This window comes from Megalops cyprinoides, chromosome 4 (genome assembly GCF_013368585.1).
Source record: "Megalops cyprinoides isolate fMegCyp1 chromosome 4, fMegCyp1.pri, whole genome shotgun sequence".
In the NCBI taxonomy this organism is placed as follows: Eukaryota; Metazoa; Chordata; class Actinopteri; order Elopiformes; family Megalopidae; genus Megalops; species Megalops cyprinoides.
In genome coordinates this window covers 13,302,223-13,326,588 of record NC_050586.1, presented here as the reverse complement: position 1 = coordinate 13,326,588, position 24,366 = coordinate 13,302,223, and the positions used below count along the sequence as shown (strand labels likewise).

At 42.3% G+C, this 24,366-nt stretch overlaps 1 protein-coding gene across 1 annotated transcript in view; it reads left to right on the top strand.

The window, feature by feature from the left end:
- Nucleotides 1–24,366, top strand: part of zmat4a (zinc finger, matrin-type 4a) — an 84,517-nt gene that overhangs the window by 24,793 nt on the left and 35,358 nt on the right. Inside the window, exons 3-4 of the mRNA XM_036527430.1 lie at nucleotides 8,854–8,943; nucleotides 23,164–23,320. Of these exons, the coding sequence (XP_036383323.1) occupies nucleotides 8,854–8,943; nucleotides 23,164–23,320 (247 nt within the window). The remainder of the gene's footprint in view (nucleotides 1–8,853; nucleotides 8,944–23,163; nucleotides 23,321–24,366) is intronic.

Sequence of the window (24,366 nt, the reverse complement as noted above, 5' to 3'; positions counted from 1 at the left end):
AAGAAGATAGAACTTTTGAAGGGCCCCAGGGCATATTGAGAAGTCTTAGCTAAGAACAAACATCTAAATTGGCTGCTTTGAGATCAGTATTTTCTCAGATGTTAAGCCATGCACAGTGAAGCCTCAAATATTTTAGGCTACAAGTCTATAATACTGACATTATGCTTTTTACATTCGTTTGCACTACAGCTGATTTCGATAACGCACTGCAGTTTCCTTGCATGTTCAGTCGTTGAAGCTTTTCAACGTATTTAGTCTCAGTTAGATTGCACGGAAGTCTCATAACTTTTTAAACGGTTCTATGAAGTATTCATCTACTTTTAGATGAATTTCACAGAACGAATCGTGGACGTTAAGCAGTGCATGGCTGTAGTGGCTAAAGACCTCTTAATTTCCTTCAAGATTTCCTATGATTTTACCTCCCCAGGCCTCAGAAATGTCTAGTGTGTTTCCTATACTGTTAATGTTTGCTACCCTGTTAATGTTTGGCAAACTTTTAGTGTCTTTTATCCCTCGGTCTGTGTACCGCACGGTTCTTTGTCCCTCTTAACCTGTTTTCCACACATGCTAGAGATGAGGGGGATGTAGAGCTTCTTCCTTTCTCTTAAATTAGCCTGAAATGGTGTCCCGTTAATGACATTCAGCATTACTGCTGCTGATAACTAATGAAAAGGACAAGGATATGACAAAAGTGGCCTCCAGCACAGGAAGAACCATCCCATTGCCAGGGTGTTATGATGTGTGGTAATAAGCTGGGTTAACGGAAGGGATGTACTTACTGACTCGTGCATTAAAGAGAGCACAATCAAATTAACTGCCTTAACAAATTCAAGCCATCTGCTGAAACCCTGACTTTTAAAATGTGCCTTGTTTAGAGGCATGGTTGTGTAGTTTCTCCACAATAGTGGATTGCAAGTGTGTTGCGTAGTAGTCCTTCAGCTTATTGGTCCTTTTGGAGAGTAGCTGTGGTATTTGTATTGAGCACAAAAACTAGGGCTTGAGTAAAGCAATCCATTTATCCATAGTTGCATGCTGTCAGATTTTACACAATTGCAACAATCATCCTTTACATGATGTTGTCACTGTCAATGAAATGATGCCATGACGAGGTCAGAGCTTTGCGCTTCCAGTCGCAGTCCATTTGTAATGGCAGGCTGCTACAGTTTTGGTCACAATAGCGTTGCGTGTCAGTTTTCTCAGTCATTAGAGGAGTTAACTTTGCATGCCTTTCCCCAGTCATTTCACCTCTTATTTGCTTATCTTGGTGTTAAATTAGCTTCTGCCTTTGTAGCAGTGGGTTTTTCATTCCTCCCCCTCCCCACCTCTTCATGCTGTGCGGTTACTGTTGTTGGGCTGCCTTTGGTAGGCTAGAGACTTATTCAGCAGGAGGGTTGTCAGTGAGCCCTGTATGACATAGGAGAGTATTTCCACAGATAATGACAGTGTACCCCACTGCAGATGTATATGCATAATAGGGCTGCAACTAACGAGTATTTTGATAGTCGAATAATCTATCGATTATTGAAACAAATAATTGACTATTCAGATTATGACTCGCACAATTACTCAGTGGCTCTTATTTATCTATCGGCTTTTAAATTTAGCTTGAGGTTGTTTTAGGCATATACTCACTAACAATAAAGACAATAAAGATGAGAACTTCATTCAAAAATATGTCTCTTAATGAATGGTTACTAGGACTAATTCAGTGAGGGCAGTTGCTTGCTGGGGAGTACAAGTCTGATTCCTTTGAAAAAGCCATCCGTGGTAGCATTACAAGATCCAACAAACCCATAACTCGTTTCAATTAATTCGAATGCAACCCACATTAGGCATGCACGTATAGACACGAGTTGTAGAAATCTTTCGTGATTTAGAAAGTATCAAATTCTCCAGTGTTCTCTAAACTTGTGCACTCAGCAGCAACACTATCTACAGCCATAAACGTCACCATGACAACGATGCAACGCTTAAGCAAAGAATTTCTAAATAGCAGATGGGCTCTGGTTTAACATTAAAGTAAGGACACGTTTGAAATGTGAACAGGATCTTTGTGAATAATATGTTATTATTTGCTATGCTGTATGTTCAACGTCATTAATAATTTATTGATCAAGAGAAAATGTATTTCAAAATAGAAAATGTTACAGCTCATAACATGAAGTAACATGGCTTTTAACATTAACATTAACTATGCTAGCTAGCTAACTAACTTAACGAGACGAATCATCCAGAGATCATCCAGAGAGCCAACATCCCACCTCTTCAGATGCTTGAGCATAACTGATGTGCTCCCATGACAGGCAAGGTCAGGTTTGCAAATACTGCAGGTAACAACCTTCTTGGCAGAGTTAACCCTTTCGCACATGTAGTCACACCGGTGTGATTAGCCATTTAGCGTGTATGCTAAAACCGCTGCAATTAGAAAACTAGATCGGAAAAATTCTAGCTAATTTAAGCTTTGAGGAAACGGCAATTTTTACATTAAAAAATATAGCAAATGCTAAGTGAAAACTATGAGAAGCTTAATAACGCTAATGAAAACATAACAAACCATGTAATGTAACACAGGAGCTACATAGCATAAAAGTTATACAAAGCATAGGTTATGTGTGAAAGGGTTAAGAGTGAAATGCTGCCACACTTTTGAGGTCTTTGGTTGTGAAGGTGTTGCCATCTCTATTGTTCACTCCAGTATAGCAATGTAGCTTAGGCTACATGTCTGAGCATTCCGAGTCAGCATGAAAAACACACGCAATGATGTCACCAACTACTGGACAATTAAATTCGTTGGCAACCAATTTGGTCATTGATTTTAGTCGACTACGTTGATTATTCATTGCACTCCTAATGCATACAGAAAGCTGTATGTCAGTAGTGTGGTGCTATGGGCCGCTTTGAAATGGATACTCAGTGTAATGACAAGCATGTCAATGCAGGTCAGATTTGGAGACAAACAGAAAGCATCCCGCAGAGCACAGACAAATACGTCGTAGAACTTCTCCCCCTCTGCATTGAAGGGCCTTTTGTAGAGGGTCTACTTTGGCAGAAAGGAGAAGGTTTATAAGTAAGTAGTATGTAGTGTATTGTGAAGTTCAAACCAGAGTACCGTTTGTGTGTGTGTGTGTGTGTGTGTGTGTGTGTGTGTGTGTGTGTGTGTGTGTGAGTGTGTGTGTGTGTGTGTGTGTGTGTGTGTGTGTGTGTGTGGAGAAGAGTTGTAATATGACACTTACATTCCAACCTGGCAGGTTTTTATGGGAGATAGTAGAATGGACTGCATTGCCTGGTTTCTTGTCAGGATTGTCAGGTGTCAGGAGGAGCATTTTTCTGTTGTTTGCTGATGTGTGAGCAGCGCAATGTTCTTGTTCCTGCCAAGTTCTCTTGGCTCATGCCTGTAAGCCTGCACAGCACTAAGGCCTGTACTGAGCTAGGCTGTTTTCTTACAGAAACGCAAAAAAGTCTGAAGGAACAAAACTTAAGGCTCTTGTCCTGTTTGTGTAAATCCAGAAATTTGCAGGCAGTGTTATCTCCTACAAAACACAGGCCTTCTGCCAAGTTGCTATGATTGACTAATTACCATGGGTCAATTTTTTTCTTGCAAGAACCATAAGTTAGTTTAACAGTTACAACTTTTTCCCAGCTAAAAATATCTTTTTTTTTTCATTTTCCATTATGTTATCATTTATTGTTTTCAGCGCAGATTTTTCTGTGTATGCATGAATAAATTTTAGAAAGAAAGAAGTTAATCAAATTCCCCTGATCTGTCTACAGAGATAGCCAAATCAAGGATGTCTTTTAATTTTAAATTGCAGTGTAAATTGGAATGTTTGATAGCTCCGGCCTAGGCAGGTTGAGCTTTATTGATGAGAGGCAACTTCCCCAGAAAGCAGATGCATATGGTAGAATGGAATCAGTTTCCTGCGGTCCTCACTATTCTCAAAATGATAACTATTTCTTTCTGTGGCAATTCTTCAGTGAAACTCAAATGCATTTTCATCTTCAGGTTTTGATCCATAAATGCTTCTTTTTCATATGCCTCTGACTGTTGAACTTTCAAGATGGTATGGTGTGTAATTTATGTGTTTAACAGGACTACTGAGATTGTAATTATGGTGATTTTTGTGATTACATTGTTGACTTTATTGAAGTAAATTCACAATTAGACATTCACAGACATGCAATGATTGTCAATGTATTTCATTAAATATAAATTATAAACCTGTACAAAAAATGATTTGTGTCCACTATTCTGATGGGTATGCTGGGCATTTTTGATAGAGTATGACAGTTGATGCATTGCTTAAACAAAAATGTATGTCTGATTCCATTTGGAGAAAAGGTAGTGGTGTGCCTCTTTCTGATCTCCTGACAATTTTTAATCTGCAGGATTTTCGATGTTCTCATTGGCATAATCTCACAACTACTAGGCTGCTGACAGTTACCAAAAAAGAAGATTATATGAGAGTTGCATGGCTCTTTGGGAATGCCTCCCAAAAGTCATAGTATGCTAGACAGTGCACATTTCAATCCATTACGCATTCAGCTGATGTGTTGCGATTTCCTGATAGCTTGATTTCCCCATGTATTCCTGCATTTCACTTTCTACAAAACATTGTTTCCTAAAACAAATCCCCAATACTGTCCTCCTCTGTATTGCGTTCTCCATATGCCGCCATCTTCAACAGTGCTTTGATTTACGTACGTATAAGTCTCAAGGCAAAATTACAAATGTGGATCATCAATCACAGTGGTCCACAGCCAATCAGCTCAAAGTGATTATTTTTACTTTTTGCCTGCATTCAAATGTGGTCTGCATGATTATTTACTGTTCTCTTTACATGAATATTTAATGCTGAGTATACAGTCTATACCCTGAAGTAGACTACTAATTATCCACAGTTTTCTTCCTGAGACAATGTGTGGAATTGAAGCTGAGTTGCTTTTTCCTTGTAAGCTAATAATTTTTCATGGCGAAACTCTTAGTAGCCCTAACTTTGTCAGCATGTGCTAGTTTTTCTAACAAAGCACAGAGGTCAGTGCTATGTAAAAACTGGCTTACAACGATGCAGTGTGGCCATGCGTTAAATGAGTATTGATGTTGCCATGGGATGGCAGAGAAATAACTGGCAGCAGTAATCCATCCCCGCCCCACAAACTCTGCCTTGTGTCCAGAGTCACTTGTTACATTAAATGAACACGGGGAATTCACCTCACCATGGCAGAGCTGTGAAGACTCTGTCAACAGAAAGGCTTTCAAAGTTTGCCTTCACTCCGCCATGTTTATTTTCACCCGTCCATTGATTAAAGCAGAGGTGCTGGAGAGATACTGTAAGCTGCAGGCTAGGGAGATATTTCTCTTGGGACGTGTTATCAAGGGAAGCTAAAGTGGAAAAGTTTGATGTCCTGGGAAAAAAGCAGGTTTTGAGGGTGATATTTTCAAGGGATTTTCCTTTTTATACTTTTTGTCTGTGCACAGTGGATGTGTGATGGGTTGGCTTCTAAAAGGTGCACCAGTGTTTGCCTGTTGGCTGTTTCTCCAGCTGAGCCTTAGTCTTTCACTTTGAAATGTGAGGAGGGACACATTCTAACTGTGAGTTAGTGTCTGTGCGGCTCAAAAAAAGAGGACATTCTGTTGAAAGTGATGTGGAGTATTATGGGAATAGGAAATGTCTATGAGCAGTGAGTCACAAACATACGTCTAGCAAAAAGAATGCTGGCAACAATGATGGGGTGAAACTGCAGGTAGTGTTGGTGGATTAAGCTCCTCTGACTAGATCCCAGCATGGAAGGATGCAGCCCAAGTCACATCAATTAGTCCACCGCTGTTCTTAATTTCAGCATCCTGATGGCAAGCTCGGCAGTAATCCATTCAGGCAACAGCCGGAGCAATTTGGTGTATAATTAAAAGAAAAGAAGAAAAAGACTTTGAAAACTGTCTGGCAAAACAGACTTTTTTCCACTAGATATTAACAGAGGGAATCTGATTACCATCCCAGCCTGAAAAAGGTTAACTCAGTTCAGTATCAGCCTGAGGCTTCACTATCAGACATGAAAGTTCCATAAATCAACAAGAGTAAGTGCAAACAGCCATCTAGTGACTTGCCTCTCAAGTAATAAGCTTTGAAATGTGCTGATTCCCTCTGTCTGCACACAGTGTTGCCAGTAGGTGACCACTAGAATAGTACAGTGCCATAGTCAAGTAATCACTGCTGAGTGTGGCTTGCGCTTGGCTATGCAGATGAATGTTTCGGCAGGACTCAGACCCCAGAAAACACTGATAGGATGGCTCATGTACACCTCATATCCCCAGAGTTAGCCTGACCCACTCCAGCCCAGGCTGGTTTTGTCTGACCTCGCATAATTACTGCTCTGTTGTACTCCTCCAGGGGTGCAGCTCAGAAGGTTACAGGCCTGCTGTAAATCATTGGCTGCATAAGACTTAGGGTGGAATTTGTTCAAACATCTATCTTAAAACTTCAGTGGAGTCAGGTGTTCCTCAGGGACACTGGCAAAAGAAGCGTGTTTTGTTTGGGATGGCCACACTGATTTTGTGGATTAGCAAAAGCTCTGGCTCTGACAACATGCCCTTGCTTGTCACAATAGTCAAAACAAAATCAAAACAAGACATTCCGTGTCGCTGTGTCAGGTTATACAAGTCTGCGTCAGGTACAGCCTGAAGCCAGTTCAGAACTAACCGCCGTGCAGTGGGTGATGGGTGACTTTGATGGTATATCCTTGTCCTTTCAAGCCCTACAGTTCCACCCCAATGGAAACTGTGTTACCAATCACTCTGCCCAGCAGCAGTGTTCCATGCACAGGTTTTATTCCCAACAGGGTGACCGCAGTCTGGACACCCACCAAACTCATTTCTCCCAATTTCTTGACATGATCCAAATCCATGGTTCTCCAGAGGATGGCTCCTTAACCCATCATGTCTCATCAACACCTAAACACCTTTGTGGATGTTATGTTGTATTCTTTGTATAGTGTGCCTTTTTTGGCTATTCAGTCCGTTTCAGTGGGCCGACAGCCAGGTTGCTTCAGCATATTATCCTAATGTTCAGTATTCCAATTATCAGCAGATCAGGATGTTTCCTAAGTGCATGTAATTACAGGCATGCCAAAATGTCTCTATTAATTCAAGTGTATGCTAACAATTACGGACAGTGCTATGGCTGAGTAAGACTCTGGTATATAGTAAAGAACATCTATTCCCTCATTTCAACTTTTTAATCTGGTAGAGCCCATTTTTAGCGCATTCAGAAAGAAGGAAAACTATATCCAATTCTCCGTATCTTATGAGAAAAAGAATAAAAGGAAATAGCTTCTTCTCACAAACTGAAAATTGGAAGGACCCTTTGAATGATTGTTTCATTTTCCCTTTGTTGTCTGTTTCAGCTTCAACAGCCTGTCTGTCACTAACACAGAATTGGACCTAATAGTTTTTTTTTGTGTGTGTTAGGGAATCAAAACGGGCTTTGTGTGTGTCCCAAATACTTACAGAAAAGACGACAGATGAATTTCCCTGGTGCAGTCTCCGACGAAAAGGTTACAGGACCTGTGTACTGTGTCCCCATGGCAATGCCCTGCATTCTGCTTTGTGGAAAATGCATTTCCATGTTCGCTGGTCAGTGAAACAATAAACTCTTCATCTTTCACAGTGGAACTGAAAGATGCTCCATAGCTTGGGACTTAATCCCTCCCCAGTCCTGCCTTCCCAGACACCGTACTTGTGGTGTACAGACCCCCATTTCAAATGCCATCATTTTCAGATGGAAGAAAAAACAGCATCCATTTTCTCCCTAGTCACTTCTGTGCTGTCAGAGCTAGACAATCAATGGGTCAGTGATGTGTGGCTCTCACTCTTTGAATGACAGAGACTGTCATTATTTATCTACTTTAGTCAGACGTGCTGGAATAGACTGCAGTGTGCTGCATTACACCTATTTCACTGATGTGAAAATTTGCTCTGTTGGGGGCGCTGAGTTATCACATATACTACCCGGTAGGTGGAGCAGAGGTTAATGTGGCTCCCCTGTCTGTCCATCCATCGTACTGTCTGTCTGTCTGTCTGTCTTTGTCTGTTTGTTCAGGAACAGAAAAGTTATGAGCAGATTTGGATGAATCTCGGTGGAGGTACTGCTCGTGAGATCAGGAAGAAATGATTCAGTCTTAGAGCTGATTTGTATTGTACTGGAGGTGGCAGAGCCAAGCAGAACACAGCTCTATTTTCCAACTGCAGTGCGGCTCCCCAGTGAATCACAATGATATATACAGCACATACATATTGAAAATACATTGATTTCAGTTCTATGCACCAGATATTTTCGAAATGCAGGCACAGTGCGTGAAAATGTTAGGAATAACGTGCCTATGCTACACTATTGTGTGATTTCATGACAATAATTTATTCATTTATTCAAAACATGTAGCAGGACGAATTTATTTGAAATAAATGATGGGTAGCGCTTTAACATCATAAGTTGTACGGACACCTGTGGTGTAGCTGCTGTAGAATTGTATTGTAGGTACCATGGAATTCATCTTAGTTGCGTATTTGTGTAGGAACAAGGGATTTAAAGATTAATACCTTCTTTTTACTGAAGGAGTTACCACATAGTTACTTACAAGTTAATTTTTTTGATTGTCATGTTTTACACATAAAAATACTTTACCGCCATGTAGATGTGTCCTTTTTGCTGTGACCTCTCTATCAATCTCAGTCAAATGGAATAAAGCCTGAATACAATTTAAACAAGTTTGCACTTATACAGCATGAACACAAACAACAGTGTTAAGCATGTCAGAATTAAAATAAAATAAAAAAAACATCCTGTCTTCCTCTCCTTCTAGAGTCGGAAGCATGCAAACAAAGTGCGGCTGTATTACATGTTGCATCCAGTGGATGGAGGGTGTCCTGCTAAGAAACTTCGAACAGATAATGTAAGTGCATTTACTCTTTCTTTCTCTTTCTGAATTTGACACAGCACATATGTTTGCAGCAGGCATTTCTCAGTGCAAATCAGGATCCTCAAATGGCTTCTCATTTTTTTTATGGACTTTTCTGTGATTGATTGCCATACCTACGGTGTGGCCCACTCTGATATCAGAATGTTCGATACTGCCTTTTTTTTTTTTTTTTTCACGGACCGCTGAGCTATGAAGTGTGAAGTGACAGTGAGGCTCAAAGATGCACAATGTCGGAATGGATTTCCATCAAGTGAGGAGTGCACAATTTGAGTACATCTTGTTCATGTAAACTATAGCACCAACGTGCTCTCTTTTTTTTTTTTTTTTTTGCATTGACAGCTGCAATTATGATCAGCTGTCAGCTCCCAGTCAGTAAGTGGTCAGAATGCAGTGTGTGTGCTAAAGCCGTTGTCTGAGAGGAACTGAAGGAGAGTGTGCAGTACAGCAGTCTTGAGAGCCCATGTGTGTTTGCTCAATGGAGGAACAAGAGTTGGAGCCCGCGCTTTCTGGAGGCATGCAAGCTGCACGACTGACAGTATGATTCATCAAGCTCTCCAGCTTTGGCCTGCGTCAGAATCAGCTGCACTCCTGGGGCCCCAATGGATGCCATCTGCATTTCCTGTGATTTGAGGGGAGGTTTGCTCCAGACGTTCGGTTGCTATGTTTAGCGGAGTGACATCACCCCATTGAGTCAAGATAAGAATCGGTTCTCCTTATGAAGGGCCCAGGTCTTTCGAGCTAATGGTTTCTCATGTCGAGAAGTCATGCTGTGTAATTTCAAAGGTCACAGGCTTAATCCCCTCTGGTACCATGATGGTTATATACATAAGCTTTATCCATCCTCTCTAAATGTTTGATTGTGGTAGAAGCTGCATGTAAGGTATAGGTCCCTTGAACTGTGTCTCATGTGGGTCTGCTCTTCTTTGCAGATAGAAAATCTTCGTTTCTAAGTCAAACCATGCCCCTGAGCATTACTGTGCTCATGCGTCTCTCGACAGCAGAAAATTGACATTTCAGCGTCCACTTCAGAGAAACATATTGCATCTGTTTTTAGTGGGTTATTACATGCTTGATTTATTTCCTTATCTTTTGTTTTTTTCTTCATGTCTGGGTTATCGGGAGAGAAGTCCCATCTGTCTGCCTGATGGTTTTGTGAGGGGCCGTAATAATGTGAGTGAGTGAGACAGCGTGGTCGTGTCAGGCTGTGTACAGTAGGCCACCGACTCATGCGAGGAGCACAGCTGTAATTAATCTCGGCCCACCATCTATCAATCTGGGAGATGTCACCCCGGCTTGATAAGACCTTGAGAAGACGACCATGGGAGGAGAGAATTCCCCCTCCTTGCCCGTCTTCCCTGCGCTTCGTCTGAGGTAACACAGAGAGTGATTGCAGTTTATCACGTAGAGACACGGCAGAGCCCTTGCCTGTCGATAACTTGGGTCATAGGCCAAATGGAAAAAAAAACAAAACGCAGTATCACCCAGCACCATGCGGTCTTTAATGCGATTTTTTACTACTTGTTTGAAGAGCAAATCATGTATCCATCCTTTGTGTATAGCAGCTAATCGGCATCACTAAGTAATTGATGCTTTTTGATGGCAACTTGTGCAATGGAAAAAAGCTTGTATCTGTTTGACAGCAACATCACACATCAGACTGCATTTTGAAATGAAATCGCTAATGTTCACATTTTCCAGTTCTTCTGCCTCATGTCTCTGGTCATGCTGTCCCTGGTAATGTTTTGTGGAAGACCTTTTTTTTACCTTCTAAGTTCAAGGCCAATCCAAGCAAGCATATGTCCTATTTTCTTAGGATTTGCATTACTCATTTAAATATTACAACTCCATATGTGCATATGTCCTTGACCCTGAATGACGCACCAAACCAAATGTAATTTTTATATTTTAGCATGCATGAAATTGCTCCCTAAAGTTTGGCTGCATAGAAGATTTGTGGATGTTTTATTATTGCTTTTTTTGTTGTTACGAATGTACAACCTTCAGTTTGGGGGATTAGCATAAAGACTGTGTTTATTTCTCTTCATGCACTCGTCAAGCCTGCTGTAAATCAGCACTTTTTCAAAGGGGGTGGGGGTAATCCAGGGGGAGGCGGAAGCAATTATTTTTCCAGTACGCTACCTTTTAGGACAGTTTAAAGATCAAAGCGCGGCACTCGGTTGCTGTTGTGACGAGCCGGAGTCGGGAGGAATCAAACGCATCCTGTGCGTCCGGCCTGACGCACTTCTGACACTGTCAGGGAGAGCACTGAGACGGGTCGCTGTAGCAGCTGCTGCACGTATGCGCTCAGTGCCCTTGCTGGGATTGGAAAGGCAGCAGTGCATCCAAACAGTGCACCAGACCATTAAGTCTGCAAAACAACTGCACCGGCTGCACTCTCACCCCCAATCTCATGCAAGGGGAATTTAATGTGCTTTGTCATTGGGACGGAGGCATTTGGGCCTGTGTTCATTAAACTTTTGCTATATTAAGGGGTGATGTAGAGGAAAAGTACAAATACGTCAACTAAAGCTTTCCGGATGCTAATTATGTCTCTGTAGGCGATTTGATTTCGTCTGATGCTTTAGTTTGGGAGTATATCTTCCCAAAGGGTAGATTTTTTTCATTATCTGAAGTGCCAGCTCTGTGTTCATGGGGCTGGTATTTGCAGTGTTTATTGCTTTTCCCTGCCAAATATAACATGCCCGAGGCCGTCATTGGACACCCATGCAATATTGAGTAACTGACATGTCCATTGCAGCACTGCCCATCTTAATTTCTCATAGCTGTGTCTGGAAAGGACTAGTTTGTGACACCACATTCAGAACTTATGAAACTGGAATACATTTGAATCTCAAATTCTCTTAGAGATTATAGGGGCTTTGTGTACATTCCAAAGTAGCCACTTAGCTTTTAATTAACCTTATTGCTGGATAATTGATGCATGTCCACTTGTCAAGTCAGCTTTACATACATGCAGAATGAAATTTTGGGACCATGAGACATGACACACAAACAGGTTTATTCCTGACAACTCCAAAGATACAGGCAAACACAACACTTCCATGTCGACCAAAGATATATTGATATATACTGTAATTAATCAACTGTAAACTTACAATGTTGTAAAATACTTTATGGGAATAGAAATACATAGTTAATTAAGTGTGAAGGAGACAGAATGGTAAAAAAAAAAATGCATTGCTCCAAGGTAGCCAAAAGCACCAATAACTAGATGCTTAATCATGTTACTCGTTTGGCAATAAAGTTTTGGGCACCCAAACGTCCAGAAACCTGGGAGCTCGTGCATAAGCTGACATGTATCTCTAGTAATGCACACACTTCTTGAACAGAATGCATGCAATAAGTAATTTCTGCAGACAGCGTATATTCAATGGTGGGTATTAAATGACAGGCCAAGGTATATAAGTTTAAAATTAAAAGTAACAAGGCACACAATGGCTCCAACAGAGGGAAGAAGACATTTTGTTCCATCTAATGTCTCTGCAATGTCCTGTTTTTGGAGCACAAAAGATTGATTTATGCATCTGTCATATTCACTAATAAAGATTTACACACAGAATATTAATTTTAAGCACTGCTGTAGCCACTTTTATCAATCAAATAGTATAAGCTATGCAGAGCATCACTGCAAAAAAAAAAAAATTGATCAATCATTTCACAACAAATTCAAAACTGCCCAAAGTTCATTTTTGAATTGACTTTTCCGCACAGCTGGAGTCCAATTATCTGGTTTTAGCTACATTTCCCATGCAGGGGGTACACAAATCTCATCCACTTACCTCATGCACTCTACCACTTGCTTGGCTACGGGCTATGAATCACTGTGCCAGTGTTAGGCCAGTTACCTATGTTACAAGCCACTGTACCTCAGTAGATGTTGAGCAGCAGCACAGAGGAACATTACCCAGTCCATCTGTTCTGTACAAATCAGCCAATGGCATTAGTTACTAATAGGTACATGGCCCCCCCAAGGACAGTTAAAAACTCCCCCATCTTCTAATGCTGTAACTTGATGTGTGAGCCATTAGAGTGGATACAATTAGCAACTGGGGAAGACTTTTGCGCTGATTAAATATCCCCTCTGAGCCCCACTCCTATTTAATTAGCAGTGTTTAAATCAACCCTACGCCTCGGCTTTCCAGTGAGGAGAGGGCTCTTATTTCAGTAGCTGTGAGAGTGCAGTATCCAGGAGAGGACACACTAGCATTTGTCAGCCTGGGCCTTCCGGTTATTACACAATTACTCCTCTGAATAAGTCAAGGAAGTTGCTGTGTTTGTGGACGCATTCTGTTTTCCATGAAGTGCAATTTTTTTTAAAGCTTTTATTCTGTAAGTGCAACTCTGTAAATGCAACTGTCTTGTTAGTGCATAGTCATGCTGTCAGGTCATACAAATACGAGGCGTGTAAATCTCATGAGAAACTCATTCTTTGTGTATTAAATTATGTTGGAGTATTGCGTGTTTGGGGGTTGCATTAATGTATCAATACTCTGTTGCCCATGTGGAGAGTGTTTGTATTCCGAGCACACATTCAGAGGTACCCTCTCCAAAGGACCTTTTCTCCTTCCCTGCTGTGATTCGCTGTCGTTGGATCTGCTGTGACTCAAAGATCTGACAAGACTGGACCACAGCCAGTGCAAGCCTGCAAGGTGGTGGGATCTAAAAATACGAAGGAGCGCCCGTGGGGTCGACACAAAGTGTAGTGCCGAGCCCCCGCGCACGCCTGACCCTGGCTGAGCTGATGCTGGCTGACAAGTGTGTGAGGCTAATCCGGCCACGGTCGGCGTGGTAACCTGTTCCCGTGACAGCGCAAACGATGAAGCATCACAATGAATTCCACAGCCTTTTATCAACACGCCCGCGCAGCCCCGTCGCCAATGGATTGCCACTGCACGCGGGTGCTTCAGACACCCATAGCGCTGCAAATCTTCCACGGGAGGCAGAAAATAGCACCAACATCCTGAAGTTTCTCTGTAACACGATTAATGTAATTAACAATCTGCCTGACGAGGCAGAGCCTGGGGGGGGCATGTGCTGGAGCACACTGGTACTGTAGTTTAAGCTGAACAAAAGGAATGCAGGCCCTGAAATTGCCTACACCTTTTACAGAACCCTCTCCTCTAAGGCAAGCTGTATACATTGTGGGTTTGTTGCAGAAATTTTTTTATCTCATGTTCAGAGCACCTCCTTATGAGCATAAAGGCACGACCATGTTCTATTGAAGTACTTAGTTTAATTGCAGTGATTGTAACACTTTCATTCGAGTAAGAATGGTATTGCCTGATCTCTGATCCACAGATGCTCTGATTAATTAAAAAAAAAAAGTTCTTAATTTAGAAATTTCATTTTTCTGGCAAATTAACTTCTGTACTGACTCCAAATCTCTCAACACACATTAAACCAAACCATTCGAAAGTGCAATGAGTGCATTACTGTATGTTAAGGCTTTTTGAGGTGCTTAATGAACTGAATATTGTCATGCCTTAGCAGACACTTAGCAGAATGGGAACTTATTTATTTTACCTATAAGACCAGCTCTTAATACGATCAGAATAACATGCAGGAACAATACTTGTGCTCTGAGTTGCCATGGTGAGTGCAGAGAAGGAGACCCAATGAGGATGCAGGCAGCAGTTGGGAGGCTTTGACCTAAGACTACAGCAGGGCCCCTTTTGCCTGTGCGCCCCCGCTGTCACCCCATCGGCCTCAGCTAATGATAATATTGACACAGAATAATAATATTTGACAGCCAACCCCACGAGGTAACAGTTCCTCTGGCTACTTCATATCTCCCCGCTCTCCAGCCATGTCCCCTCACTCCCACCTCTGGATCCGCTCTCTGTAATTATGTCAACCTGATGACCACCACATACATGCAGGATGAGAGCACTCATTCCATATGGGGAGCAGGCCAAAGGGGGGGGGGGGGGTCGTTTGGGATGGGGGGGTGGATGGGCATCACAGCAGGGGGCTGCTCATCTCTCCACCTGTGTATGTTATTAATTCACCCTGCTCGCCTTGCTTCAGCTAAGCAGACCCTGGGTCCCAGCCCCTAACTACAACCAAGGGGCTTCCCAGGGATAATGTTCTATACAGGCTTTGTCATTTTTAGGAAAACTGCGCAGAACTGGGCAGCAGAGTGGCTGTCAAGTTTAAAAAAAAAAAAAACATTTTCCCATTATGAGCATAGTTTAATGTCACTCTTAAAGGCAAAGCCCATTTCCAGCAATTCCAGACCTGACCTTCAGCCCAACTGATCTTCATTCCATAGACGTACACATGTATACACATACCTAGTACTTTAAGCAAATACTCCATCAGGAAATCTTCAGTCATGGAGTGGTGTTCATTACTGTTACTGTTACTGGCTGTGAATGGCAATGAACTGTTTCCTTATTGTATTTCTCCTCAAGTGTTCTCCTCCGCAGCTTCAAAGAGATAACTTGGCATAAAATAAGACTGAAAAACATTTTGCAGTGCCATTATCAGTTGCTATGAGTTCTGTGCCACCCCAACAGATGTAGCCTACATGCTTGCAACAATTGAAAATGAAATATTGTTTTCACACAACATTCTGCCCACTTGTGAATGCTTTGACAGCATTTCACAGACCAAAATTTTATTAACGCCACCTGAAACAGCCTGATGAAGATTTTGCCTTACTATTGGACTGAAGGACAGATTCATCCTTGTGCCAGCTCCATGTTATCCTCTGTGCATGATGGGCATAGGAGAAATGTTTTAGCACATACCGAAACAAGATCTCAACCCTTCCTCAAACAACAAAGCTCAAGACAAGGGGTGGAAGTTAAACTGTCATCTTCTTTATTAGTGGAAAATGCTGACAGATTTGGGTTCGCTTTAGGGTACGGGTTCATGCTAATGTGAACAAGAAGTGATGTCAAGATGTGTGATGACACATGTGCATTTTATTGCTTCCAGAGATAAGAAAGATAATTTATTCTGGGGCTGTCTCAGAAGGGGGCGTCCAAACTGATGAAGATGAGATTAGCCTTTCATTCTGTTCTTTTGAAATGAGAGGGGCAGAATTAATTTCAGCGCGTGAAATGCATATTCTTTAGGCATTTATCGTCCATGGAAAAAAATGATTATTTGTAATCTCAATATGCTGTGGTGCTGTCTGCATTGCAGTTATTTTTATTATGTCATGCTGGTAGTATTCATAGCATTTCTAGGCTACCAGCAGTGGATCAGACAACTTTGTGACATTGATTCCTTTCTATTTCTAGCCTGTGGCCTGTTTTTCTTTTCCTTAATGTTATATTGATAATCAAAATGCAGGATAAGATGCTCTTGAGCGCCCCACACATCTTTTGTATCTACCTCTAAAGGATAAAAATAGAGGGACTCTACTGACGCATCACCAGTATGTATGATACATATACAGGTACCAAATATAGGCACTGATATATCTAAATATAAAATGAAAAGCATCCTGTGGATTCACAGTTACAGTCAGAAATATCGCTATCACCCTTCAGCTTTGTGGGCGAGTACCAGAGCCTGGTCTCTGCTGTGCTCTAACCAAGTGCAGTAGTGCATTAGGTTTCAGGGTGTTTTTGCTGTCTCCTGCACTGACACCTAAATAACAGAGCTGGCCCCACTCCGTGCTCCCATGGGAAGGGGCTGTGCCACTAACGAGACGGTTATCAGATGGTTGATTACACAAACAAGGCCCTGGCTGGCTCTGTCAGCTCTTCCACCAGCCTCAGGGCAGACTGCCCCAGCCTCACCCGTCTTCGTTGCTTTTAGGGACTAGGGGGACCTCACCTGATTACGGGTGCCTATTTCCGCTGTGAATACCACATGGCAAAGAAGATCTATTGCAATCTGTAACCTCAAAACAAGTGGTTTCAGCTGGAAATTGGTGTGCATAATTCATTCTCTGAAGACACTGTTGTCTTCTTGTGCGCCGTGTAGCCTGATGTTGATGAGTTCCTTGCAGTGCGCCCTGTCAGGCTGTGTTTGTTTCATGTCAAGTCTGTGTGTGTGTGTGTGTGTGTGTGTGTGTGTGTGTGTGTGTGTGTGTGTGTGTGTGTGTGTGTGTGTGTGTGAACAAATTTGCTTGTTACTACCCACTTTGCCTTTGCGGGCACTGTTGATTCAGTCTGTTGAATCCCATGGGAGGGAAGGTTCGTAAACACACACATTGATTTGAAATGGCACAGGTGGAGAGAACTAGCTTGATTGAACATGAAAGTGACTGCAATCTTATGCTTCTGGGCCTCGACTCCTCCTGCAGCAATATGCAACAGACTGCACACATCTGTTTATCTGCAGCAGGCACATCGTGCTGTGAAGGGAGCCCCTGTACATGATTCAGCGGGGGGGAGTGGCTGGCTGCTGGCACAAAGGAAAGGAGGCCAGCCCTTCCATGATTTTTATTTGTCCTTGTGGGGCCTCTGATTTAATCCCTAAGGTCACTGTCATAAAGAAACATTGTGGGAAATAAATTATTTTAACAGACAGGAAAAGACCATGCCAAGGATGGAGCAGGTGCTGATGACAAAGAAAGTAACCCTGCATCCTCTACCATACCCTCATAGCCAGACGGAGTCTCCGGCTATGGGGTTTAAACTGATTTTTAATAAATAAATAAACAACCTGTATTGCTTCTTGTTTCTAAAATGATAAATCTATCCCTTCATTTATAAAAAAATCATATGCAGTGCAGGTGTTCTATACTGACTAAACCAAAGGCTTGTTTCTTTGGCAACAACAGTGATATAGTACAGCCTTTATGAGAAAGGCTATGCTACTCAGACAGAAAGAAAATAAATCAAAATTAAACTACATCCAAAAAATAATGATTGCGCCTTGGAGCCTGGGTGGGATAATTTAGATAATTCAGAAGTTGGTTTTTAGAAGGATATTTCACATGATTAACAGGAAAGCACCATACACTAGAGCTGATTTGGTGATGGACCTGCAGTCTATGACTTTGGCAAGGAATGTCCAGTGGCCAGCTCACGATTGGCTGAGGGTTACCCCAGTAGCGGCTGAGTGCATGTGGGTGTACATTGGCTGAGAAGCCCCCCATTCATTGCGCACGAATGGACATTATGGATCTGCATGTGGGTCATGCACATGCTGGCTCAGGACCGATGCCAGGACTTATTGGTCATTTAAATAGGAAGAAAAAATTATGCAGAGCATGAGGAGTCCTGCAAATGTTCCAGTATTTGGAAAGCGATAGGTAGGTACTGTGCAAGTTACAGGAGTGAGCTGATCGTGGGTGAGCGCAAGTTATTTTGAAAAGTAGAGGGAAAATAGCTTTTTTTTCTGTGTGCTTATGAATTTTCAATAAAGTATTTGTCATGCACTCTAGTGCAGAAGAGAGAGCCTCTCTGTTATGGTCATCCATAACAGCACTTTTTCCAGCATGCTTTAGGGTGCTCTTTCAGTGCTACCCTCTCTTCAGTTCTAAATAGATCTGAAATGAACAGCGCTGTTTTAAAGTATGAGGTTGACTTTGGGTGGCTGAGCTAAGATGATGTGTTGCTACTCTTCATTTTTTAAAAAATATCCTCTCATCCTCTTGCGTGGTATTAATACAGCCCCCGAGAATAATAGGTGATTCTTTGTCAATCTCCTCAGAATAATGAGCTGTTGCAGGAAATCTGCCGGGATGGGTGGGTGAGGAAGAATGAGTCGGCTTCACAGACCCATTTCACAGCATCTGAAGGTGCGAAAAAGATCATATTGTGCTGTCTCTTCCCTCGGTGAGATATACCCATACAAACGGCTCCTCTTCTGCATGGCGCATCTGCATTGCAGTGAGTGAGCAGAACTTAACGTTTATGTTTTCGGTTATCCACGCATAGAGGGATATCTGTATCTGTCTCCTACTCTGTGATATTTCTCTGTTTCTTCTCATTTCATAGTCGGTCCAGTTGTGCTATGCAGCAAAACGAGATGGTGGCGGGGGCAGTGGGAGGGAGTTTGATCAGGGGTAGGTTTGAGTACTGCAGTGAAGAAAAGTTCATTTGGAATGCAGTGCCTTCACAGTAACTACATGGCCTGCTGTATGGTAGTGGCCACTATGAGAAATTTACAATAGTCTTTTATATTCTGTACTGTTTTTACATTAGTTTTCTTTTTTCTCTTTACATATTTATTCTTATGCATCATTCATGCACTTTTCAGGAGTCATCCTTAATGCTACCACCTGAAACTGTAGTTAAACACCACTGCACTCATGAGTGAAGCCAGAGTTCCCTCCCTCTCTCTCTCTGGACCACTGGCACAACTACAGTCATAGAGTCATAAGCATATGGCCTGCTTGATTCAAGGAGGAATATCTCCTCAGGCTCATTGGCACCTCTTTAAACAGCTTAATGAAGAATTTAAACACAGTGCTCTCAAATATTATTTATTTTAAAAAACCCAAAACATAAGTTATGAACAGAGCAGTGCCTTTGCATTTACTTATCACTAACAAACAGATAAATGCAACTGCATGTAAACAAGTTGTGAAGAGTATCTGAGGCAGACACATTTCTGCTCTGATTGTCAACACACATCAATGCCACACACAGTGCCATCCCAACCACTGAAATTAGTAGTCATTGTAGTATGTTTTCGCTGAGTAAGACCGTAATTTCGGTAATCAGTTTTTGCATTGTCAAATCTCAATTGCTCAGCTATTTTCCTTGGTAGAGTACAATAATTTCCAATTGATTTCTTTTGGGCTTCTGGATATATTCATTTAACATGAAATACCAGCACATTGCAAGTAATGACAATTCATATGGCCAATTGCTTGCTCATCTAATTAACTAACCAGCTAAGCTGATACTGGGAGTCGTTTATCATTAAGGACAAAGAGCTCAGATTTGTTTTTCTTGTTAAAGAGATTGAAATGGTGGCTGCAAATCATTGTGTCTTTACGAAAACAATTATATCATTACAGCTTGGCTCATTGGGTTTTTATAACATGACGTAGTTTTTCAGATACCATGTAGATTGTTTTTTCTGAAGGGAGGTTCAGTGAAACTCCACTTTGCCACACACAGTGTTTCTGCCCACATTTGTGAGGGTCAGACTAGGTGATGGGCAAAAGCAATCCCGAATATTGTGTCCGTGCTGTTGAGTTGTCCCAGACATGGCCTTTAACAGCAGTAGACTCCGGTGTCCTGTTCTATATTAAGCTGAACTTTTTTCAGCCACTCGTGTGCTCCGCTGTCCTACTTCCTGTGCCTGCCTTGGGGGGAGATCAACAGAAGCCAAGTGCATTCCCTAGCCCAGAAAACCAGCACCGTATCAATTTTAGCAGAAATGGGCCCACCCATTCTCCAAGAACACAGACTTGTCTTGAGAAGCTAACTTGCCTGTGAAAATATGGAACATAAACAGGCTTTGATGTTTCAGATCTGGTGCTGGAGCTGTGAGCTGCGAGCAAGTCCAATGCAGCAACACATTGTGCATCTTCTTTTACAGCACACATATACAAGCAAGCAAGGAATTACATTCCCGGGCAAAGGCGAAAATATGCAGGACTGAACCGACAGCAAAATGGATTTCCTGCTTGCAAATCAAAATGATTATTTTATTATGTTTCGGACGAATGAGATGCAATGCATCCCTCTGTGACACATTTGTAAAATGCACTGCAGCAGTATATTTTGCCCTTTACAGCAACATAATTATTTTGAGCACAGTTTCAAGATTTGATACGCCTATCCATACACATCCATTGAAATATGGTGGAGATTAGATCTGTTGTGCTATGGATGAGTCATGAGTTTTCTGGGCAGAAAAATTACAAATGTCATTCGGTGAAAGAAAATCTGTGGCACTGCACTGCAGTTGCCGTCTTGCTTTCCTTGACTATTAGTAATGCATTTTTGGAAGGTGTTACGTTGGCTTTAAATCGCATGCCAAAAAAGAATTTGCCCCCACAACATATCATACTGAGCACAGAAAGCCAGTATATAAATCTGCTTAGTGTTATGTGGTTCAAAGGTTCAAGCTCAGTTTAAGACACTTCAAAAAGAGATGGATGAAATGTTGAAGTGTGACTGACTAGTTCCTTTCTCTTGTAAAGCTATAACATGCATACATTCTCCTGTTGCCTGTGATCATGTACGTGTTTAATGATTTACGTGCACGTGACAGAACATTTCCTATAATGGCTACAATACACCGCCGGGGACAACCTGGGTGAGTCATTGTATGCACTCATTTCAGTGCAGATTTCATGTAATTATTCATTTCCAGTCTCCAGGTAGAGGTGAATCCCTGCAATGGTAATTGTCTCTTATATTGGGTCTCAGGTATGGGTCACATCCTTCTCTGATACCGTGCCTCTGATTTTTCTTATTTCATTATTGGTCAGAGGTTTTAGGCCCTCAAAGAACTGCCACCGCACAAAAGCAAGGGGAAAATCAGGCATTCTGTTTGAACCCCCCAGCGTAGAGGCCAGTTACAATGAAAGAGCTCTCGCTGTGGCTCTGAAGGACATGACAAGGTCAGGGGGAAAGAAGTTGTGTGTCACTGAGTGACTCACTGTGCGTAATCCGGAGTGTGTCCAGCCCTGCCCTCGGTGCTCAGTCCAAGGCTGGGAGATGCAGATCTCTCCCCGTGCAGCATACCTTCAGGCACCTCCAGAAGGAACGCAGATGGACCTGCCCAGTTTCTAAGCAGTGAGGTGCAGTGTGTCTTGAGATCTGTGTATGTTGTGTTGTGTGTATATATTGCAAAGAAAACCACCATATTAGCACAGTAGAATGTAGGGTTATGTTGTTTTTTTCTACCACGTGCAAAAGCTTTGATTCTTAATGTTACGCTATATGCAGAGCCCTAAAGCTCAACGGCAGTGGTCACAGAGGGTTGAAGTCACACTGTCTTCTCTACAAAGTCCTCTGTTGCACCGCACTTGAGGGAAACAGGAAAGTGGTGATAAAAAGCATGTGTTGAAGAATGTTGTTTCTTTTAGACTGGAATGGCTGTCACGCATTTAACTATATTCACGGAATATTGTCATCAAGCCATGTGAATATTTAAATTCAACATATCAAGTTGTCAGGTTGTCACAGTGTAAACCTTTTTCTGCAAAATGTGACAGAACAAGACAAATGTTTATAAGCGCATTATTTTATGGTGAAAAAAGGAAGCAAGAAAGTGAGAGTAAGACAGTAAGAAATAAAGCAAGAAAAAAGATGAAAAGATAAGCAAAATAATACGCTTGCAGACATTCCAGCTTGAAAGTCTTTAAACAGAATGAGAGGAAGAATTTGGACCTAAACAACAGGCTTTTAGACACTCAATTTCAGACTCTAAAGAAAAGGAAAATCTATCATGGACATTTGGCTTCAGATAGCATTAAAACATTCATGATGTTTTTTTATTTATTTATTTTTCATGTGTCTGCCTCATAGCTTTGTGCACAATGCTTGGTGATCCAAGAATATTGTGCTGTCAAGGGAAACCTTTGTGGGCTGATTTGGTTATTCTCAGTGAGACCATTTCCCCTCTGCTCTCTGCAGAAATGGTTGCATCAATCTACCATGGCAGGTTCCTCTCCTCTCCCTGTGCTATCTGAGGGTAATGTTTTCTGCAGCAGTCTGCACAGATGGAATCTCAGTGATGGCCCTGCACAATCAGCAATCATTCCACACCGCTCACCACTCTTTAAATGCAGAATTGCACCCATTTGCTTCCCACAAGGAACCAAATGAAAAATCCGGTGGGGAGTCACAGTTGCACGTACTCTCTGGAGCTGTGTTAAATGGGCTTGTCAATGCGCTTGCCGTAGGGCAGCCCATGAGTACCATATGCCTTTGACCGCCAGGTCTAAGGAGGAATCCTTTCATGCCACATATGCAATGTGCAGTCACCGTCACGTGTCCTTTGTCTCTCTTTAGCTGACAGAAGAAATCACACTGACACGTTAAACATACTGTAGCTTCTTTTGTTCGGTTTCCTTTCTGGAGGAAAAAAAGGTGCTTTTTCCGGTCCTCTGTCTTCCAAGATTGATTGCTTTGTTGTCCATTTGTCGAGTTCCACCTAATGTTTCACTCATCTCTCAAGCAAAAAAGATGCAGACTTCCCTAAGGGCACAAGTCTCCTTCCATTTCTTGAGCTTGCAGTTTTAAATGTACTTTATAATAGACATTAACACTGACCCTGTCTGTTGGTTTCTTCCTTCAGGGCAGCGAGGAGGGTGATGTTGATAAGAACAAGTGTTGCACACTGTGCAACATGTCCTTCACCTCAGCAGTGGTGGCACAGTCCCACTACCAGGGCAAGATTCATGCCAAGAGGCTAAAGCTGCTGCTGGGGGAGCCGCCCGCCATTAACGCCAAAGGTAGGCTACTCTGTTTTGTGTCGTTGATGTGGGGGGCTTAGGGGATGGACTGGACCAAACAACTGCATCTGTGACTGAAAAATATCACTTCAGGAACTTGGCTTTAATTAAACCTGACTGATAGAGGCTGAAGATTACATCCATTTACACCGTATGTTCAGCTGATGTTCCTGCAATATATGGAACTGGCTTGGTTATCTCTGGCACTTTGCGTTGTATTTTGAAGGTCAGCAGTGGCTGATATTTCCCATATGTCTACTGTTTCTCTTGAATTGTGTCTGCCTCTGAGCCTCCTCGCAGTGCTTAAAGAGGAATCTGCAAACTTGCCAATTCAGTGGCCGTGTCAGTGGGCAGATAATGCAGGCAAACTGTCCTCTAGGCGGAGGGGACAAGAGCCTCAGGTGCTGTCCTCCACTCCAGCCTCCGCAGTTGGACATACAGCACCGCAGTGGATTGTCTGAGGGAGGCGTACAGGCTGGCAGTGCGGTGAGCTGAGGGAACAATCGGGGGCTGTTTGGACTGCCTTCCTGCAGTGTGCGTGGAGCACAGGGATCTTCCAGGCAGCAAAGGGGGGAGCAGGTGCAGGCAGACTTTTGGATGCCAAATCAGCCTGTTTTGGGGGGGGCGCAGCTTGTGTCGACTGGTGAACTGAGTTCCATCCTATCTGTGGGTGGCTTATTTAGATTTAATTACAGCTCTGCATACCTTGGGGCAAAGAAAAGCTGGCCGTCATTGTGAACTGCGGCAGCTGCTACCCCAAAAATCCGTAAACAAATTGGCAGTTCAGAGAGAAATGAATGCCAGTAATGAGGGAATTCTGGAAGTGAAAAACGCACTAACTTTTTAAAACAATTTATACCTTAGCTGCACACCTGAGACAAACTCTGATTATTTATGTATGCAGCAACTGAAAATTTAAACTTTGGTTGGTATCCCTATGCGGGACATTTGCAGGCTGCCAGCATAAATAAAAATTAATATCATTTTGCCTGAGCATTTTGTGTTAGCTGTACAACTGATGAAAGCTACACAGAACAGGCATTATA